Genomic DNA, 17,104 nt, shown 5'->3' with positions numbered 1-17,104 from the left:
ACACGCCACGCTCGCAGCACACAGATGGACAGAGCTGCGGGCATGTGGTGGGCAAAGAGGCTCTCCGATTTATGTACAGCTTTTGGGGATGTGCACGGTAGCTCTGGCTGGTGAATGTTTCATCTGGCTCCAGCGTGAGAGACAGGAGAGGAGAGAGCCGCCCGGAGCCAGGAGTCGGGCGCCTCCAGTTGGCGTCCTACCTGCTCCCAAGGGCTGCCTAACTGAGACTAACGACCAGAGGAGCTTCAGAAATAATTTTCTGAGGATCTGAAGTAAATTCCCTACAAGAAAGCAGTACATCCAATCACAAACTGTCTGTCTGCATCCCGGCCCTCATAAATCAGAGTTTACGGAGGGAGAGTGGAAGATGCTGAAATTTACAATGAGAATGCGATGGGCAATTTGCTTGGGCGGGCACGTGGCCGCCCCCTGCTCGGCTTCCCTCTCGTTCTGGGCCCAAATTAAAACGGAGGCAAGGGGGGTGCTCACCGTGCACCAAGGCTGATAAAGTATGGCTTTCTGCAGGGCGTCTGGGCCATAAAGTGGGCCTGTGCAGAGGACCAAACTATTACAGTGTCATCTGCCTTGGCAGCAGCCTTTCACAGCAGCCTACAGCATTAACAGGGAGGCTCCAGAAGGACGGTGGCGCCACAATGACAATTCCTGAAAGTGGCCTTTGCAGGCTGGGTTTGCCCACAGACACGGTTTTTCTTTTGCTCTACTTGGTAAAACACCTTCAGCATGAAACAGACCGTGGTCCCTCCGGCATGCTCCACTGGAAACCATGTCGATTTGGGGGGTGCCGACCTGTCTGTCAGGGCAGAGCGCCCAGCGCCAGGGAGAGCTTCCTTGAGCTCAGGGGTCACCAGGCAGGTGACTGGAGGGACATCAGTGAGGACAAGGAAATAACAGCCATCGGTCTCACCTGCAGGGAGGCCCTTTTCCTCTACAGCCTTCACCAGAGAGCTGAAGGCCTCCACTGCAGCTTCCAGGACTCCAGGCACATTGTATAATGTGGTGGGAAAGGCAAGCACAGCCCAGACAAAGTGAGATGCGGACAACGTGGCCGCGAGAGGAAAAAGCAGAGCATCTGCCTAGAGCTCTGATCCAGCCCCTCGATGCTACAACCACGCCGTAAGCTCCCAGCTCAGGATCAGTGCCAGCTGACTCCGACTCTGAAAAGCCAGAGCTTCGAAGGCCAAGTTCCACAATAAACAATAGGCTGTTGCTTGTAACTACCTGTATTTGTTTAAATAAAATACGAAAATGAGTTCATTAAGGCCTATTAGCTGGTAAGAACAGATGATCATAAATTGGAAGTATTGGCAACCACTGCTTAGCCCTGAAATGTTGGCTCCACTGAAATGATTAGACCCGTGGGTTTCCTTCAAGATTTAAACCAAGACCGAAGTGTGCAGTGTGTTTAGAAAGGGCAGGGCAGGAGCTCCACGTGCGGGTCTGTAAGGAAGGAAGTCCTTCTGTGTCAAGACTGCCGACCGTGAGTCCTAGCCAATTTCTGAAACACAGTTGACAGGGTCGTAAAAGCCGGCCGGACAGATGCAACTGCTCTGCCTCTCGCCCACGCAGTCCCACTTCTGAAATCAGAGGTGAGCACAGCTCTAATTCAGGCACCAGAACTGGTCCCCGAGGGGTCTGAGCTGGAAACCTGTTCTTCCAAACGGTAGCCGTGGGCTAAGTTCCTGGTGTCCTTGTCTTGTGTTTTCCCTGCTCGGGTTTGCTGGTTTGTTCCTGCCTTTGTGGGGCTGAGAGCAACATTCAACTAAACTGGATTCCTGCTGTCTAGAATGTCCCTCCCCCGCCCCAGACTTTGTTTAACTGTTTACTTGCAGTAGGAGATCTTTTTATTTTATGTATTCAACACTTGCAGTCCTATACTGAGAAGGCTTCAGAATGCACAGAGGATCGGGGTTTTGAGATTCAATTTTGACGGCGACTTTTTCCCATTCCTGGAATTATGACATTATTTAAAGTGGGATTTCAAAACAGCTTCCCGAGGGTAGCACCAGATTCATAAATTTGCTTTATTTGAAAGTTAGGGTCAGAGGAGGCATCAGATCAATGAGGCCCTTTGTGATATGATCTGAGCGCCCCAGGGTTCTGGCTGAGTTCAGATGACTAGACAGCATTTTGCAGATAGGAAGTGGGAAGGGTTGGCACCAGGAGGTTTTCTGAGTTATGGGGGAGAAGGGAGGAGTTCAGTGTAGGAACATAGTCCCAAGGCTATGTGCTGGGGCGCCCAGGACACTGAGGGAGCCCCCAGAAACAGCACAGGGAAACAAGGATGCTGGGCGCCTCTCACCTGTGTCTGTGGGATGCAGTGTGAACCACTAGCTTGAGTTGTTCACAACTTCAGGACCAGAGCGTGCCACTTGCGCTTGGATACGTTGTGTCTTTGCAAAGCTGAGTTTCCGGTGGCTGAGATAAAGTACTACAGGAAAACCCAGGGGGAAGAGGAAATAGGTGGTGGGGTCCACTCTGACTCCATGTTTGAGAGGCTGGGTGGTGCCCAATGGTACACACAGCCCATCAGGAACTAGCTGGTTATTTAAGGAGGAAATACAAATATTTTTTCTTTCAATTAATACGTATCATTTTTTCAAATGGTTATCAAGTTGCTAGGATATAAATACTTATTAAATTGTTTGCACCTAACTACATAATACAGAGAACTGTTAGGTATTTCTTTGGCCGGTGTACACTGAGAAACTTGGAGAGACACCGAGATTGCTGTGAACCCAGGAAGACGGGAGCCTCTGGGCAGGGGTTAGGAGCACGGTTCCAACCCCACCTCCAGAACATTGATGACGCGGAGGCGAAAATACAGACACCCGGATCCCCATGTTGGTTCAGCCATCTGCCCAAGGTCTCAGACAGGGGTTATAAGACACACCTCATGTGGTTGTTCAGAAATTAAACAGGATCCTGTAATGCTAAGGTGCCTACCTGTGGGAAGCGCCCACGGTCACTCTTGCTGCTGCTGCCCAGGACACACAGGAAGAAGGAAGGGGCCCCTGACCTCGTGGCCAGGCAGCGGGGACAGCTGTCATTCCTGATCTCAGTCTATGACCAGTTTCTCAGGTACACCAGCTGACACGAGTATACTTCACGGACTAGTGGGCACGTGAGGGATGACATAGGCTTCTGTGGGCGGCTGGACAAGGTAACCACCGACTGAGGGACGACACAGCTCAGGCTGCTAACAGATTCACTAGCAGGATGGAAACGACTCGATCAGGAGCTGGGTCCTCCTGACTCTCAGGGTCCAACTGCAAAAACAGCCAGGTTGGAGCCCCTGACATGATGTGAGATGCCCCAGAGTGCCTGCCACGGGTTACGTGTCCAGTAAACAGGTGACCGAGCTATAAGAACATTAAGTGGCCGGCCTGCCATTTCCAGGAAAGCTTACTGAACGGAAAGGGACGCCCACTGGTGGCCGAGCCGCTCCGAGCCGGCCACTTCACACCACGTGCTCAGTGAATCCTCCCCACAGTCGCACGAGGGGTCTTACGACGCCCACGGGTGGTGAATGGAGGGTCTGAGAGGTAAGCTGAGGCTCCCAGAGCGACGGGAACAGTGAAACCCGCGTCCTCCCCAACTTCACCTGAGGCCAAAGCCTGTGCGGCTGTTACCAAACGTAGAACTTGTTTTTCCAAAGCCAGATATTAATTAAGCTTTACCCTGAAAGGTTTTCAGAAACCTCTTCTATAAAATAAAATCATTACAAACCCTACAGCAGGTGAGCTGTTCCCAGAGACACCCGCAGCCACGAGGGGAGCGCGGGCTGTTCGGGGGCCGCTGGGGCGCGGGCCGGCTCCCCCCTCGCCCGCCTCTCCTCGTCCCTAGGCCCTCCCAGGAGGCACTGTGGGGAGGGTGAGGGGCACGGCACTCGGAGTCAGGAGACCCAGGCTTCGTCCTGGTCTGCCGCTGGCCCGCTGGGGGACCAGGGCTGAGACGCCAGCGTGGAAGGGTCGGGACATCACAGTGGATGAGCAAAAGCGCCCGCACATAGGAGGTGTTCAGGGCACATTTGCCGAATGAAGGACCAGTCACCTCACCTCTCTGAGCCTCAGTTTCCTCACCTGTAAACGGTCATGATATCCATATCTATCTTCCTGTGTTGCTATGAGAATCGAGGGAAATAAACTCATGTGAGAGAACACGCCGTAAAATGATGGATTCTCACTGATGGAAGGGAGCCCAGAGGTTTGTTAAGACAACTCAAGGAGACTAAATCTCTGAGCCCTGAGGTTGAGGCGGAGCTCTCGGTGGCAGGCTCCTGGCTGTGGTGGCTGAGTCCTCTCTCTCTGCCACGTGGCCAGTGGCGCTAGAGAAGGCCACGGGTGTGCGGCCACTCTGTCGGCAGTTTGCTCTGAGCCAGCCCCACCTCACGTGCTGGGGCAAACCTGTCTTTTCTTTTCGGAAGGCAGGGACACTTGCCTGTAATGACGCCATTCTTCTCCAGGGGCTCCTGCCAGCTGACCTTGAGAGAAGTGTCCAGAATCTCCGTGAAACTCAGATGTCCCACAGCTCCCGGCTCTAGCAATTAAAAACAAAGGCATCTGTTAACCCAAGAGCCCGATTCTCTTTTGGTCAAGATTTGTGTGGCAAGTTCTAACTATGGAAGGGAAGTGGTGAGCCAGGGCCAGAGCCAGAGGCCAGAAACCTGCAGGAAGTGTCAGCAAAAACCCAAGAAAGGAGGGAATTCAACATGTTAAAGGCATCCTGGCTGTAGTCACATAAATTATTTGACTCGGCTCATCCCAGCCATGTAGAGAACTGAAGAGACCGGCAGGAGCCAATCCATACGCAACTCTCTCTCCTCTCCTTGATCTGAGCTAATGAGAACAATCAGGCTGGCTGGACCCTGCAGAGCAGCAGCCTCCAACTGGCGTCCCCAGATGTGCCTTTGCAGCTGTGTGTCCGGCTTGCCTGGGGCGTAATGACCTGAGCACCCGGAGCAGGGCGGGCCCCAGCCCCAGGGCGATGCCTGCCGACCTGATCAAGAATTCCAGGCTGCAAATCCCCGCTCACTCTCCCCAAGGACTCTACAGGGGCAGGGCAGTGGTGAGAAAGTTCCAGCAAAAATGCATGCTTTCCCATGGGGTTCTTTGCACCGCAGCCTCCTCCTCACACGGTGGGGTGGCATAGCAGAATTGTGGTTCAATGCTGCTGGAGTCAGAGCTGGGTTTGAAACCTGGCTCCACCGTTTGCTGGTTGTGCAATTACTTAAACACTCTAAGCCTCAGTTTGCTCATCTGTGAAACGGGGAAAATAAAAACAATTCACTCTGCACAGTCACTGTGAGAATAAAACTTAACAAAACAGGAAAGCAATTATCAGGTCCCTGGCCCCACAGAAATGCTGACTGACGTTAGCTGCTGTTATTATTACTATTAGTTGTCAGTTATCATCTCATCAGAATATAAAGTCATTTCTGGGGAGAGCTCATTGTTGCTTTGAAAAGCACTTGAGAGACTAGGCCTGAGAGGGAGCACATGAGTTCAATAGGCCCAAGGTCCTGGGCTCTCAGAGCCAGAGGGACATTACAGACCCCATACCCTCATCCCTCTCCCACTTCAGAGCTGCAGAATTCCCGCCAGGCCCAGGGCGGTGAAGCAACTGCCAGACTCACAGTCACAGAGCTCAGTCCAACAACCAGAACTCCTGCCTGCCCTGGAGGGGCGGCGGGACAGAGAAGTCAAGTGTGGGCAGGACCGCAGGGACACCCAGGGGGTTCTGACACCCCCTGATGCTCCAGCTCTCCTAGGTAGAGTCCTCACTGCTCCGACCACAGGTCCCACCAGGGCCAGCTGCCCCGTGTGGTGGTTGGAGTGGGAAGAGGTGACGGGAGATGTTCCCACAGGCGGCTGGTTTATCCCAGCTCTGTGTGGGACATGGGGGAGCAGATGGAAGAGGAAATGCTAGAGGAGGCTGGAACCTTTTGACAGAATGGGGAATGGGGCGAGGGGAAGAAAGAGGGACGGGCTCCACTGGTTCCTAAGCCAGGCCTGTGCGGGCGCCAGCAAACACCCGCGTCCGTCATTTCCACCAGCAAGGACAGCTGCTTGGCTCAGACCTGCTCTGCTCACCTCTCCACGATCCCCCCATGCAGACCCCTCCCAGTGCCCACTTCAGGAGATAGGCGGGAGACAAAGTCAGGGAGGAGGAAAGGGAGGTTCAAAGTCAGAATTGGAGACTGAAGAGGAACAGAAGGAGAATGGAGAGGAGACGGGAACCGGATTCGTTTCCGCACATGTCAATCAAACACACACTCCGTGCTGGGCAGGGAACACCAGGTGCCTCCTGAGAGCACCGGCCACGTGACTCCTGGGTGAACCTCTGAACCACGCCACCCGAGATCTGTTTAATAATAACAAAATGCAGTTTTTTAAGCTTAAAATGGGAGAGCGTAAGATCAAGGGTGTTTGTTGTTCTGCTGGAGAGCAGAGCTGGGGCGATTCCCGCAGATGGGCCTCACCCTGCTCTGGCCACGGTCGGCCTTGCAGGCACAGACGGCAGTTTTCAAGATGGATTCAACCCCAAGCACTCAGGTGGTAGCTGGACAAAGCCCCTGAACACAACTTGTAATTTTTGAGAAATGTAACAGCCTCCGCAAATACACTCACCTGGGCAAAACTTTCAAAAGACTTTTTATGGATCAGCTCGAACACTCTGACAAATTTCACTCTTCGCTTGTGGAAGATGGTGAAATAGAACAGCTGTCAAGACCGTCTCAGCCTCCCCCAATTTCGAGTTTCCAGAAAGACATTCTGACGGATTTTTGAACTGACTTGTTCTTTTTTCGATCGATAGAGCAGCAAAGAAAGCTTTTTGCTCCTTTTATATTCTCAGTGTTTCTGCTTCCTGGATTCCTGCCCAAATGTGCTGTCCTCTAACTCTGCTGGAACCAGCTGGCAGTGTCTTAGGCTTAAAATTTATATTCCGTCTCCTCTTTGCTGCGCCACCCGCCCCTCCCGGCTGCACATTCTTATTCATTGGTGCTTTGAAAGAGAAGGCCGGCTGGATGCAGAAGGAGCTACAGCGCCATCGGCGAGAGAGCAGTGGAGGCCGCTTGTCCAGCACCTAAAGTCCAAACTGCTCTCTGAAAGGCTGCGCCCCGAGCAGATTTCAACCCGACGTTGAATCTTTCAATGAGATAGCCCCTACTTGCAAGGATGCTTTGTCCTTCTAAACGGGATAAATGGGCTCCCTGCCTACCCAAAAATGGTGGTTCAGTTAGAAAATTCTACAAAGATGACATGGCTCCCAGTTTTCTCAATTCCCAAGGAGGAAAGTCCCAGTTCCTCTTTTGACTGACTAACGGTGGGTCTAACTGCATCTAACGTTCTAGTTCCCGGCTACAAAGCTTTATGGGCTGTTTCCTGAGTTTTTGTCTGTTTGTTTAACTGGCAACAACGGGGCTTTTTCAGTAAAGGATTCAGCCAGAGTCTTCTCTCTTTTATTTGAAGAAGTTCTCTTCTTTTGCTACTTTTTATTTTTAATAAATATCCTCTATAAAGTCAAACCTGATATCCAGTTGGACCTGGCTGTGTTTGTGCTGGGGGGTTGACCCTGCCTCTTCTTTCAGTAAATGAAATAGAGGAAAACAGCCAAATAATGAAGAGCTACGAGGGGGACGCTTGATAGACGCTCCCAGAATTCATTACCACCTCCCTTAGTCACCAGGGACCTCCCTTCCCACCTTGCCTACCAACGTAAGGAACGAGGCTGCTTTTTCCTACACGTTGAGTGGACAATGTGCCCTTCACCCCAGCAAGAGTTGTTTCCTCTTCCAGAGATCCAGCACGGGACCTCTGCTCGCCTCAGTCAGGACTCTCAATCCCAAAGACTAAGTTCCTCCCCAAACCAGCCTCCCTGCACATGACTGTGCCAGACCCAGGGAGCTTCTCCTTTCTCTTAAGCCCCCCACACAATTTGCCCACCTAATTCCCAAAGCGACTTTATCCTCTTAAGCAGCTTTAACTGCTAAGAACCTTATACCTCAGATGTTCTGAGGTAGAACTGACGTCAAATATTTCCGTCTGTGGCCAGACCACATACTCAATTATATTCCCTAACTTTTTCTTGGAAAATAAGATCACAATTGCTAATTGCTAGGACTCCCAAATCTACCGAGATGTCCCACAGGCACCACACACTGAGTGTGTCCCGGCTAGACCTGGCGTCCTAACCCTAAGCTTATATCCCACATTTTGGTTATTGGCATCACCATCTACCCAGTTCCATGGACCAAAGTGTGTGGAGTCATCCTAGAGAATTCCTTCTACCCATTTCCTAAATTTAATTAGCCCCCAGTTCTCTGTGACACGTCTCTAGAATCTCCCCCTGGTGCTGTCTCCCCTGCCTGGGTTTAGGTTCTCATAACTTCTTGGCTTCTTCCCAGATTCCTTGACCTTTCTCTCCAATCCATCACCACAAAGCCCCCAGACAGAGCTTTTGAAGCCACAGAGCCACTCAAACAACACCAGTAATGCGAATCCTTCTGTGGTTCCCCAACGCCTAGACGTCCTTGTCCAAGAGCCTTAACTTAGCCACTGAGACTCTTCTGGATCAGCTCCCACCCCCACCCCCATACACTCTGCTACAGACATGCTAAATACCTCACATTTTCTCAAGCACTCTTCTGCTCTCTTTGCCTTTATGGATTCTATTTCTTCTACCTGGAACGTCTTCAGCGATTCTCTGCATGAAAAGTCCATCTATCAAGGTTGAGCTCAATTGTCACCTCCTCTACAAGACTGACCTGCCTCCCCAGGCATTTGCTGTCATTCTTCACTGAGCTGCCACAGCCACTTCTACACACCTCCTTCCTCAGTGGCACTGACCTCAGTCGTGTCTACCTCACATCCGATTAGGCCAGGAGCTCTCAAGGCAGAGGTTGTGCTTACTTATTCTGCAAACCCTTCAACACCCAGCTGGCTATCTCCCACATAATAGGCATTCTACGAATATTTGAATGTAAGTACATATGCATGTTTGTATGTTAGACAGATGGACGAATGAATCAATCCACTATAATTATGATAGGCACTATAGGCACAGGCTTGATGAGATAGCCACAATTTTTTTTTTTAAAAAAGGAAAAGGCTAAACTTGATCAACTTCTCCTTTAATCCTAAACTCTGATGAGGGGTATACAAAGTTTATGATTGAAAAGCAGAATATACATTATCTTTTAAAGTACTCATAAAACATTCACTAAGATCAATCATATCCTGGGCCTTAAAACAAACCTCAATAAATTTAAAAGAATTGAAATTATACAAAGTGTATTCTTTTACCATAATGGAATCAAGCTAGAAATCAATAGCAGAAAGACAATAGGAAAATGTCTAACACATGGAAATTAAAGATCATATTCCTAAATAATCCTTGGGTCAAAGAAGAAGTTTCAAAGGAAATAAAAATACATAGAACTGAATGAAAATAAAGCATAAAATATTGAACAATGTGGGATGCAGCTAAAGGAGCATGAAGAGGAAAATTTATAGCACTAATTGCTTACATAAGAAATGAAGACAGGCCTCAATTCAATAATCTAAGTGCTTACCCCAAGAAATTAAAAAAAGAAGAGCAAAATAAACCCAAAGCAAGTAGAAGGAAGGAAATAATAAGAGCAGAAATCAATGAAATTGAAAATAGGAACACAATAGAGAAAGATCAATGAAACAGGAAGCTGGTTCTTCAAAAAAATCAATAAAATTGATAAATCTTTAGGAAGAATGACAAAAAAAAACCAAACTCAAAACACTAGTAGAAAACAGATCACGAATATCAGGAATGAAATAGGGAATATGACTAAATATCCTGCAGCCATTAAAAAGATAATAAGGGAGTATTACTGATAATCTTACACTCACAAACGCAACAATTTAGAGGATTGATTTCTTTTTTTAAATTTCTTTTTTATTTTTATTTTTTTGAGGAAGATTAGCCCTGAGCTAATATCTGCCACCACTCCTCTTTTTGCTGAGGAAGGCTGGCCCTGAGCTAACATCCATGCCCATCTTCCTCTATTTTATGTGGGATGCCTGCCACAGCATGGCTTGTCAAGTAGGTCCACACTCAGGATCTGAACCAGCGAACCCCAGGCTGCTGAAGCAGAATGTGCGAACTTAACCACTGTGCCACCAGGCAGGCCCCTAGAGAATTGATTTCTTGAAAATCACAAACTACCAAAACTTAACCAAGATGAAATAGACAGTTGAATAGCACTATAACCATTAAAGAAATTGAATTTATATTTAAAAAGCTCCCTTAAAAGAAATCTCCAGACTGAGAGGATTTTACTGGAAAATTCTACTGAACATTTAAAGAAGAATTAGCACCAAATTTTACACAATCTCTTCCAGAAAACAGAAGAGGACAAAACACTTCCAAACTTATTTTATGAGGCCAGTATTACTGTGATACTAAAACCAGACAAACACAGTGAGTAGTACAGGAAAGTGAAACTACAGAGCAAAATCTCTCATGAATTTAGATGCAAAATGTCCTCTATAAAGTATTAGCAAATTAAATCCAACAACATAAGTATAATTATACACCATGACCAAGTGGGATTCATTCCAAGTGTATAAGATTGGTTCAACATTTAAAAATCAATCCACCATATCAATCAACAAGCTAAAAAAACAATATCAATTAATATCGATTGATATTAAAAGAAATTGAAAAAATTCAACATTTATTCATGACAAAATCTCTCCACAAGTTAGTAATAGAGGGGAATTGCCTCACCTGGATAAAGAATAGCTAAAAAAGATCATACTCAACAGTCTGAGACTGAATCCTTTCCTTCTAAGATCAAGAAGAAAGCAAGAATGTCTGCTCTCACCGCTGTTAGCCAACATAGTACTAGAAATTCTAGCTGCTGCAATAAGGCAAGAAAAAGAAATAAAAGGCATATGATTCAAAAGGGAGAAAGGGAGGGAAGTGGGAATGGCTATACGAGGAAGATCTTTGCGGTGTTGGAACCATTTAGCATCTTGATTGTGGTAGTAGACACACAAACTTACACGTATGATAAGTTGTATAGAACTAAATACACACACACATACACACTAGAACAAATACAACTGGAGAAATCTAAATTGGATTGGTGGGTTTTATCAGTGTAAATATCCTCACTGTGATATTATACTATACTTTTGCAAATGTTACCATTGGCAGAAACTGGGCAAAGTGTACATGGGATCTCAGTATTATTTCTTACAACTGCAAGTAAATCTGTAATTATCTCAGTAGAAATTTCAGTTAAACAAAAAACAGAGAGTAGATCAAAGGTAGTGTATGAGAAGAACTTCCAGGATCAGTTAATAGTGGCAGAGTTACTTTCTACTTTATCTTTTTTAAGGAAGGTCACTGGTCTTGAAAGTTCAAGAAATCCATTTCTATTCTTCCTGTGTCACTAATTTGACACAACCTTAAGCCAACAGCACACGGTTACAGTAGGTGGTGGGGTGAAAGCCAGGCTGCCAAGGGTTATGGGGAGTGTCAGAGGTTAGGAGGTCAGAGTAATCAATTACACCGAAAGGAAATAAGGAGCTAATTGGGTGACTCAAGGGGGCAGCACAGTCAGGTGAGGGAGACCTGAGTATATCTGTGGGTTGAGAAAAGGTCAGACTCTTCATCCTCTGAGAGAAGAGGGAAGATGAGCAAGAATAAGAACAAGGGAAACTCTGAGATGGAAGGGGAAAGTGAGGAAGCTCATCTTGGATGGCCTTGACCTCTGTAAATGCCGTCTGCTAAGAGGACAGGGAAGCTGAGAGCCTCAGGGAGCAGGACAGCAGAGAAATGGCCACTGCACCAAGTAGAGATAAGTAGAGAAGGCCGGACCACACACAGAGTCCAGCTGAGTTGCGAGAGGAAGAAGTTGGAGGAGAGAAAAGTGGCAACCTTGGCTCACTTTTTTTTTTTTAACTTATACTAGTTATAACCCTTCTTATAAAGGGAGTACATACTCATTGTAGAAATGAGAATATGCAGAAAAATACAAAGAAAAATGTAAAAAATACTCATAATCATGCCACATAGAGATAATAACGGTCAAAATTGTGACATATTTCCTTCAATATCTTTTCTCAGCTCATATAGTTTTATACAAGTGCATTTTTCTAAAATTTGGATCTCATATAGTTTTGTATACTATTTTTTTCACATAACAGTAGATCATGATTATTTTCTCTCAAAACTTTTAAAAATAATTACAAAATATTTACTGTATTGTCATCCCATAAGTTTTTCAATTATCCCCCGTTGGAAGCTTTGAATGTTTCCCTTTTTTTTTCAATTACTAATAATTGTAATGATCTCCCTGTATATAAATCTTTGTGCACATATGTGATCATTTTCTCAGGATGACTTCCTTAGATAATGTGTTCCAGAAGCATCAGTTGGCCTGAGAGCAGAGAAGAGCTGGTTTGAATTGACCAGATGGGGATAATGGACAGTCAAGGGCTTAGAGGGGCTCGAATGAAACGCCCCTGGGGAGGGTCAGAGAGCAGGGGCTGGAAGGCCTGAGGGGGATTCAAGAAGAAGGTAAGGGGATTAGAATTTGAAAGCTGAGTAAAAGGAAGACCAGCAAGACCAAAGGCTGACCCCACGTCTGGAACTAGACACCTTCTTGCCCTCAGAGCTTCCTCCTCTAGCCAGGCTTCCTTCCATATTCCAAAGACCACCTGCCGCCAAACAGTATTAATACTGCTCAGTGACTTGTCGCCCCAGGATGCGCAGACTGTGAACACTGAGAACGTGGAGTTTCCTAATGACCCTCTCTGCTCTCGCCCAGAGCTGGATATGGCAATGGTCCGAACCTCTTTGACAACTGACTTATGGCTGTTGATACGACACAGGGCAAAGGATTACTCACTGTCTTCGTGAGTCCATATGAGCTGAGGCGCACTGGGAGGCCCGTCCCCCGGAGTGGTGAAACACAGGACCGAGGTGAGGTAAGCCGTGAACTTCTTCAGGTTAGTTATATACCCATGGTGGACTCCATGGAAATCTGGAGCAATGGTGACTACAGTGCTGGCCTCAGGGACATCAGCTGGCCACGCTAGGAGCTGGGAGGGAAGAGGTTGAAAAAGCGATCCTTGTTAATTGCATGTCTTCACTCTCAAGTCTGCATTGGAGTTTTATTTTACAATGACACTGTTTTCAAAGAAAGTAAAGTCATAATTGAGAAACTCCATAAACTCTACATTTTATAATCTCACTGAAAAATACTGAGTTTAAAGGATACCTCATAGACTACCGAATACAAATATGTATATTTATATATTTTATATATGTTTATATAAGTATCTACTTTAACTCATGTTGGAATAGCCGACACTCCTCAAACGTTCAGCTTCTCTTCACTTAAACGTGTTATAGAACATGCATTTTTTTAACAGTAAGGAAGAAAGACAACACCATCTGTTATTCAATTGAATCAGTAAAATGAAAGATAAATACAAATATTTTTCTAGATAGACACCTACTCTGATTCAAAAGGAAGCCCTTGACTCAATGGGAACAGTCTGAATTATTTATAATTTCTATCACACTAGTTTTCTGAGAAGGATTTTAGGAGGCCGATTACAATTGTAAGGAAATATGGTACATATACATATTCCAAGGGAAGTTGTTTTAATGTTTGGGCAACATTACATATGAGTGTGACTTTTAATTCCTTTGACACCAAACATTTCCAGGGTTAATTAGGTCCGAAAGTTGACATCCTGCAGGACACAAAAGTGTATTTATATAGATAAAACTAACAACTAAGCCATGGAATGAACACTCCAGTCTTGCCAATAACACTTGACAGGAGAGTCAAGAAGGCAAAATCATCTTGGTTGATCAATATGATTTCCTTCCAAAAAATCTTCTGACTATAGATACCTCTGGGGGTAAAAGAAAAGGAGGGGTAAATTTCTAGCTATGTCTGCCTTTCTAGCGAAAAAAAAGTGTTTCATAAGTTGAATCCAAATGGAAAAAAAATGAACTGTGTGTCTGAAGAAATAACACTGAATTCGAAATACCGAGTATTCAAGCAAACTAGATGGAATCTCTTCTCTACAATGATCTTCCCTGACTTTACTGGTCATTGCAGAAGGTTAGTGAATGTGCTGTAGGTAAAATTAAGATGGGCTCCCGGGTCCACCCAGGAGAAGGTGATCTAAAAGGTAAGACAAACTCTATGTTTATGAAGGTAACGTACTCTGGTAGCTAAGGATGGAGAGAGGTTGCATGCTGGGAATCTGTCAGTGTCTCTAAATCAATCCAGGTAGGTACCCTCAATCAACTGGTCTCAGTTCTATAAACAGAGCTTTCCCTAAAGTAGAGAGAGGGGAGGAATAAAGGTCCTTACTTCATAGAAATGTCACTCAATCGCAGCCAGCGTCCCTCGTTCTAAGTCTGTGTTCTGAGAGGACTCCCTTTCAGGAAGAAGTAGTTTGTACGAATGTTGATTCCAATCAGCCGAGATAGATCTCCCACTGACAATTTTAAAGTGAATGGTCTTTCTTGTAAGAAATGGCTCTGTTATGTGTGAACCATCCCCTTGAAAACTAGTAATTTGAGTTTCTGAGCCAGTATAGCTGTTGATAAAACCTCCGTGACCCCATCAAGGTCAACATGCTCTGTAGCTTGATGCCACGGGTTCCTGGTAAAATGAGAGGTGAGCGGCCTCTTCACTGACCACAAGAGCATGATGTACCACGACAGCCACCCAGAGGCGCTAAACCGAGGCCATGTACCTTGTATCCCTGGTTGATGCCGTTGATAAACTGCTGAGGTGGAGGGTTCCAAAGGAACTGAATGGTTGTGGAATTCACAGCTTCCGCCTGCACGTTCTGTGGGGGCGCAGTAGGCACTGTTCCAAGGCAGTCATCAGAAACAGCAAAACAAATGGTGGGAGGCACAGCAGGGAGGAGAGACGAAAAAGAAACTCTTAGCTGCCACTCACGATTCACAGGCAATTACAGCGCTGAGAACAGGAAAGTATGATGAATGTTTTTCGAAGCTAATAGTGGCATTACAAAGAAAAAAAATTGGGCTGTTTCTCATTTTCTGTTGGAGAATTCTTTAAGGCATAGGCAGAAAGGTGGACTGGATCATCTCATTCCATGATTGAGCCTTTCGTAGAGATCCTAAGATTGATATAAACGAAAGCTTTCTCTGACTTGTCTTCCAATTACCCAATATTTGAGATCAAGACAAGGTTTCATCTAGAAATCCACCTCCCTCATTGTATACCAATATGTTTCAAGTCAAACTATCTTTTATATGAAAAAAATCATCTCCCTCTCATATGTATTGCTGTTTATTCATTTGGAGACTAAATTTGTCTTTGTCACAGAGGCCACCATTTTAAAATGTTTCCATTGTTTCTTTATTCCACTCAAATGTTTATTCCATTATTTATTTCCATTTCTTTCTTTTACTGAACAGTTTATATTGAACCCAATTATATACCTGCCAAACGGCCTGCCTTCCAGGAAGTCCCATCCTAGGGGAGATACTCATGGAACTGAAACAGGCAAATCACTCTTTGGAGCAGTAAACACAGAGGGCAGGACAAGCAACTCTGCCCTAGGAAAGTATGGAAGGCTTCAGAGCTGGAGACACTCGGACTAGGTCTGGAAGAAAGGGTAGACCTTGGAAGAGGGAATGCCTTGAGAAAGGCATTCTTATCTGGGGAAATGAAGTGAGCAAAGGCATGGTATTGAAACCTGGTGAATGGTGAGAAATAGTGAGCGTGGCTAGATATGGGTGTCTTGGGCTGAGGAAGTGGACAGGTCACTTTGGGGATTGCCTCATATGCCTAATGTAGTGGCTGATAACGGATGAGATAGGCAATGGGGAACCCCATGGTTCTGAAAAAGGCAGTGATGTGACATGGCTAGCTTTTTAAGGATGATAACCCCAGTGGCCTCTAAAGAGAGGGCTAGCCCACTGACTGTGCCACCAAACTTTCTTCAGGGTGCAAACGAAGGTCCTGGTTCCTTAAGAGCTTGTTTCAAAAGTAAGAGACAAAAGCTCAAAGGATCCTTCAGCTCAAGGTAAAGAAACAAAGACAAGGGTCTCCTGGCACAGAACACGTGGGACAGAGCATGGTCCTGCTAAAAATTACTACACCTTTCATTATTCTCTTTTTCTAAAGCTCATCTCATTAGGCAGAGATGAAAAAAACATAAAAGCCATTCACATCTCTCAAGTCTACTCTTCCAAATCATGTTTTCTTTCCCCATATACTCTATACTCTGGCTATGATATCCTCTGGTCCCTCCCTCCACAAGTCACCAAAAAGAAAACTGTCCTACCTCTCAGCATCTCTCCAATATTTGTGGATTAAAAATGGCCACAGGGATTGCTACGTCTAGGAAGTAGAAAGTTGGAAAGAACATCACATCCACCTCAGAACAAGAAAAAGCTGAATAAACTACAAAATCATAACTTTTCTTGAGCCCACAAGAAAGCTGAGGTCAGAGGGAAACTGAGCAATCTGAAATATAAGAACAGATGGGTCTTTCCAAGGAGTAAGGATGTGAGTGCTGTCTCACCTATGACAGAGAAGAAGAGAAAGAGACAATGGACATCATACAACTGGGTAAGGAAAATTCAGCTAAAATTTCTTAATGAATTGTTAGATGCTGAATGTGGGCTAGCATGGGAGTATAGAATGTTTATGCGCTACAGACACACAAAAAAGATACAACATATATAGAGATAACAAAGATGAGAATTACAGCAGCCTTCTCACAAGAAACTATGTGAGCCAGAAGGTAATGAAGCGATATCTTTAAAGTACTGGTAGAAGAAACTATTGTCCCAGAATTCTATGTCCTGTGAAAATAGCTTTTACACATGAAAGCAAGATAAAGGTATTTTCAGAAAGACAAAAACTGAAAGAATTCATTACTATCAGACCTGAACTATGAAAAATGTTAAAGGAATATGATATCAGACAGATACCAAAACTTTAAATCTATGCAAAGAAATGATGATTTCTGGAAATGGTTAAAATGAAGGTAAATATATTGTATTTTTTTCTTATTTTGACTCACTTTCAAAA

At 45.6% G+C, this 17,104-nt stretch overlaps 1 protein-coding gene across 4 annotated transcripts in view; it reads right to left on the bottom strand.

Annotated features, from left to right (window-relative positions):
- Nucleotides 1-17,104, bottom strand: part of SDK1 (sidekick cell adhesion molecule 1) — an 857,904-nt gene that overhangs the window by 154,056 nt on the left and 686,744 nt on the right. For all 4 annotated transcript variants that reach the window (XM_070231391.1, XM_070231392.1, XM_070231390.1 and 1 more), the window contains exons 18-20: nucleotides 14,787-14,902; nucleotides 12,914-13,106; nucleotides 4,459-4,557 (exon numbers count right to left, since the gene is read on the bottom strand). In XM_070231391.1, coding sequence (XP_070087492.1) covers nucleotides 4,459-4,557; nucleotides 12,914-13,106; nucleotides 14,787-14,902 — 408 coding nt within the window. The remainder of the gene's footprint in view (nucleotides 1-4,458; nucleotides 4,558-12,913; nucleotides 13,107-14,786; nucleotides 14,903-17,104) is intronic.

Source organism: Equus caballus, chromosome 13, assembly GCF_041296265.1.
Source record: "Equus caballus isolate H_3958 breed thoroughbred chromosome 13, TB-T2T, whole genome shotgun sequence".
In the NCBI taxonomy this organism is placed as follows: domain Eukaryota; kingdom Metazoa; phylum Chordata; class Mammalia; order Perissodactyla; family Equidae; genus Equus; species Equus caballus.
Note: the sequence above shows the minus strand (reverse complement) of the source record. Positions and strands in the feature narration are given on the sequence as shown.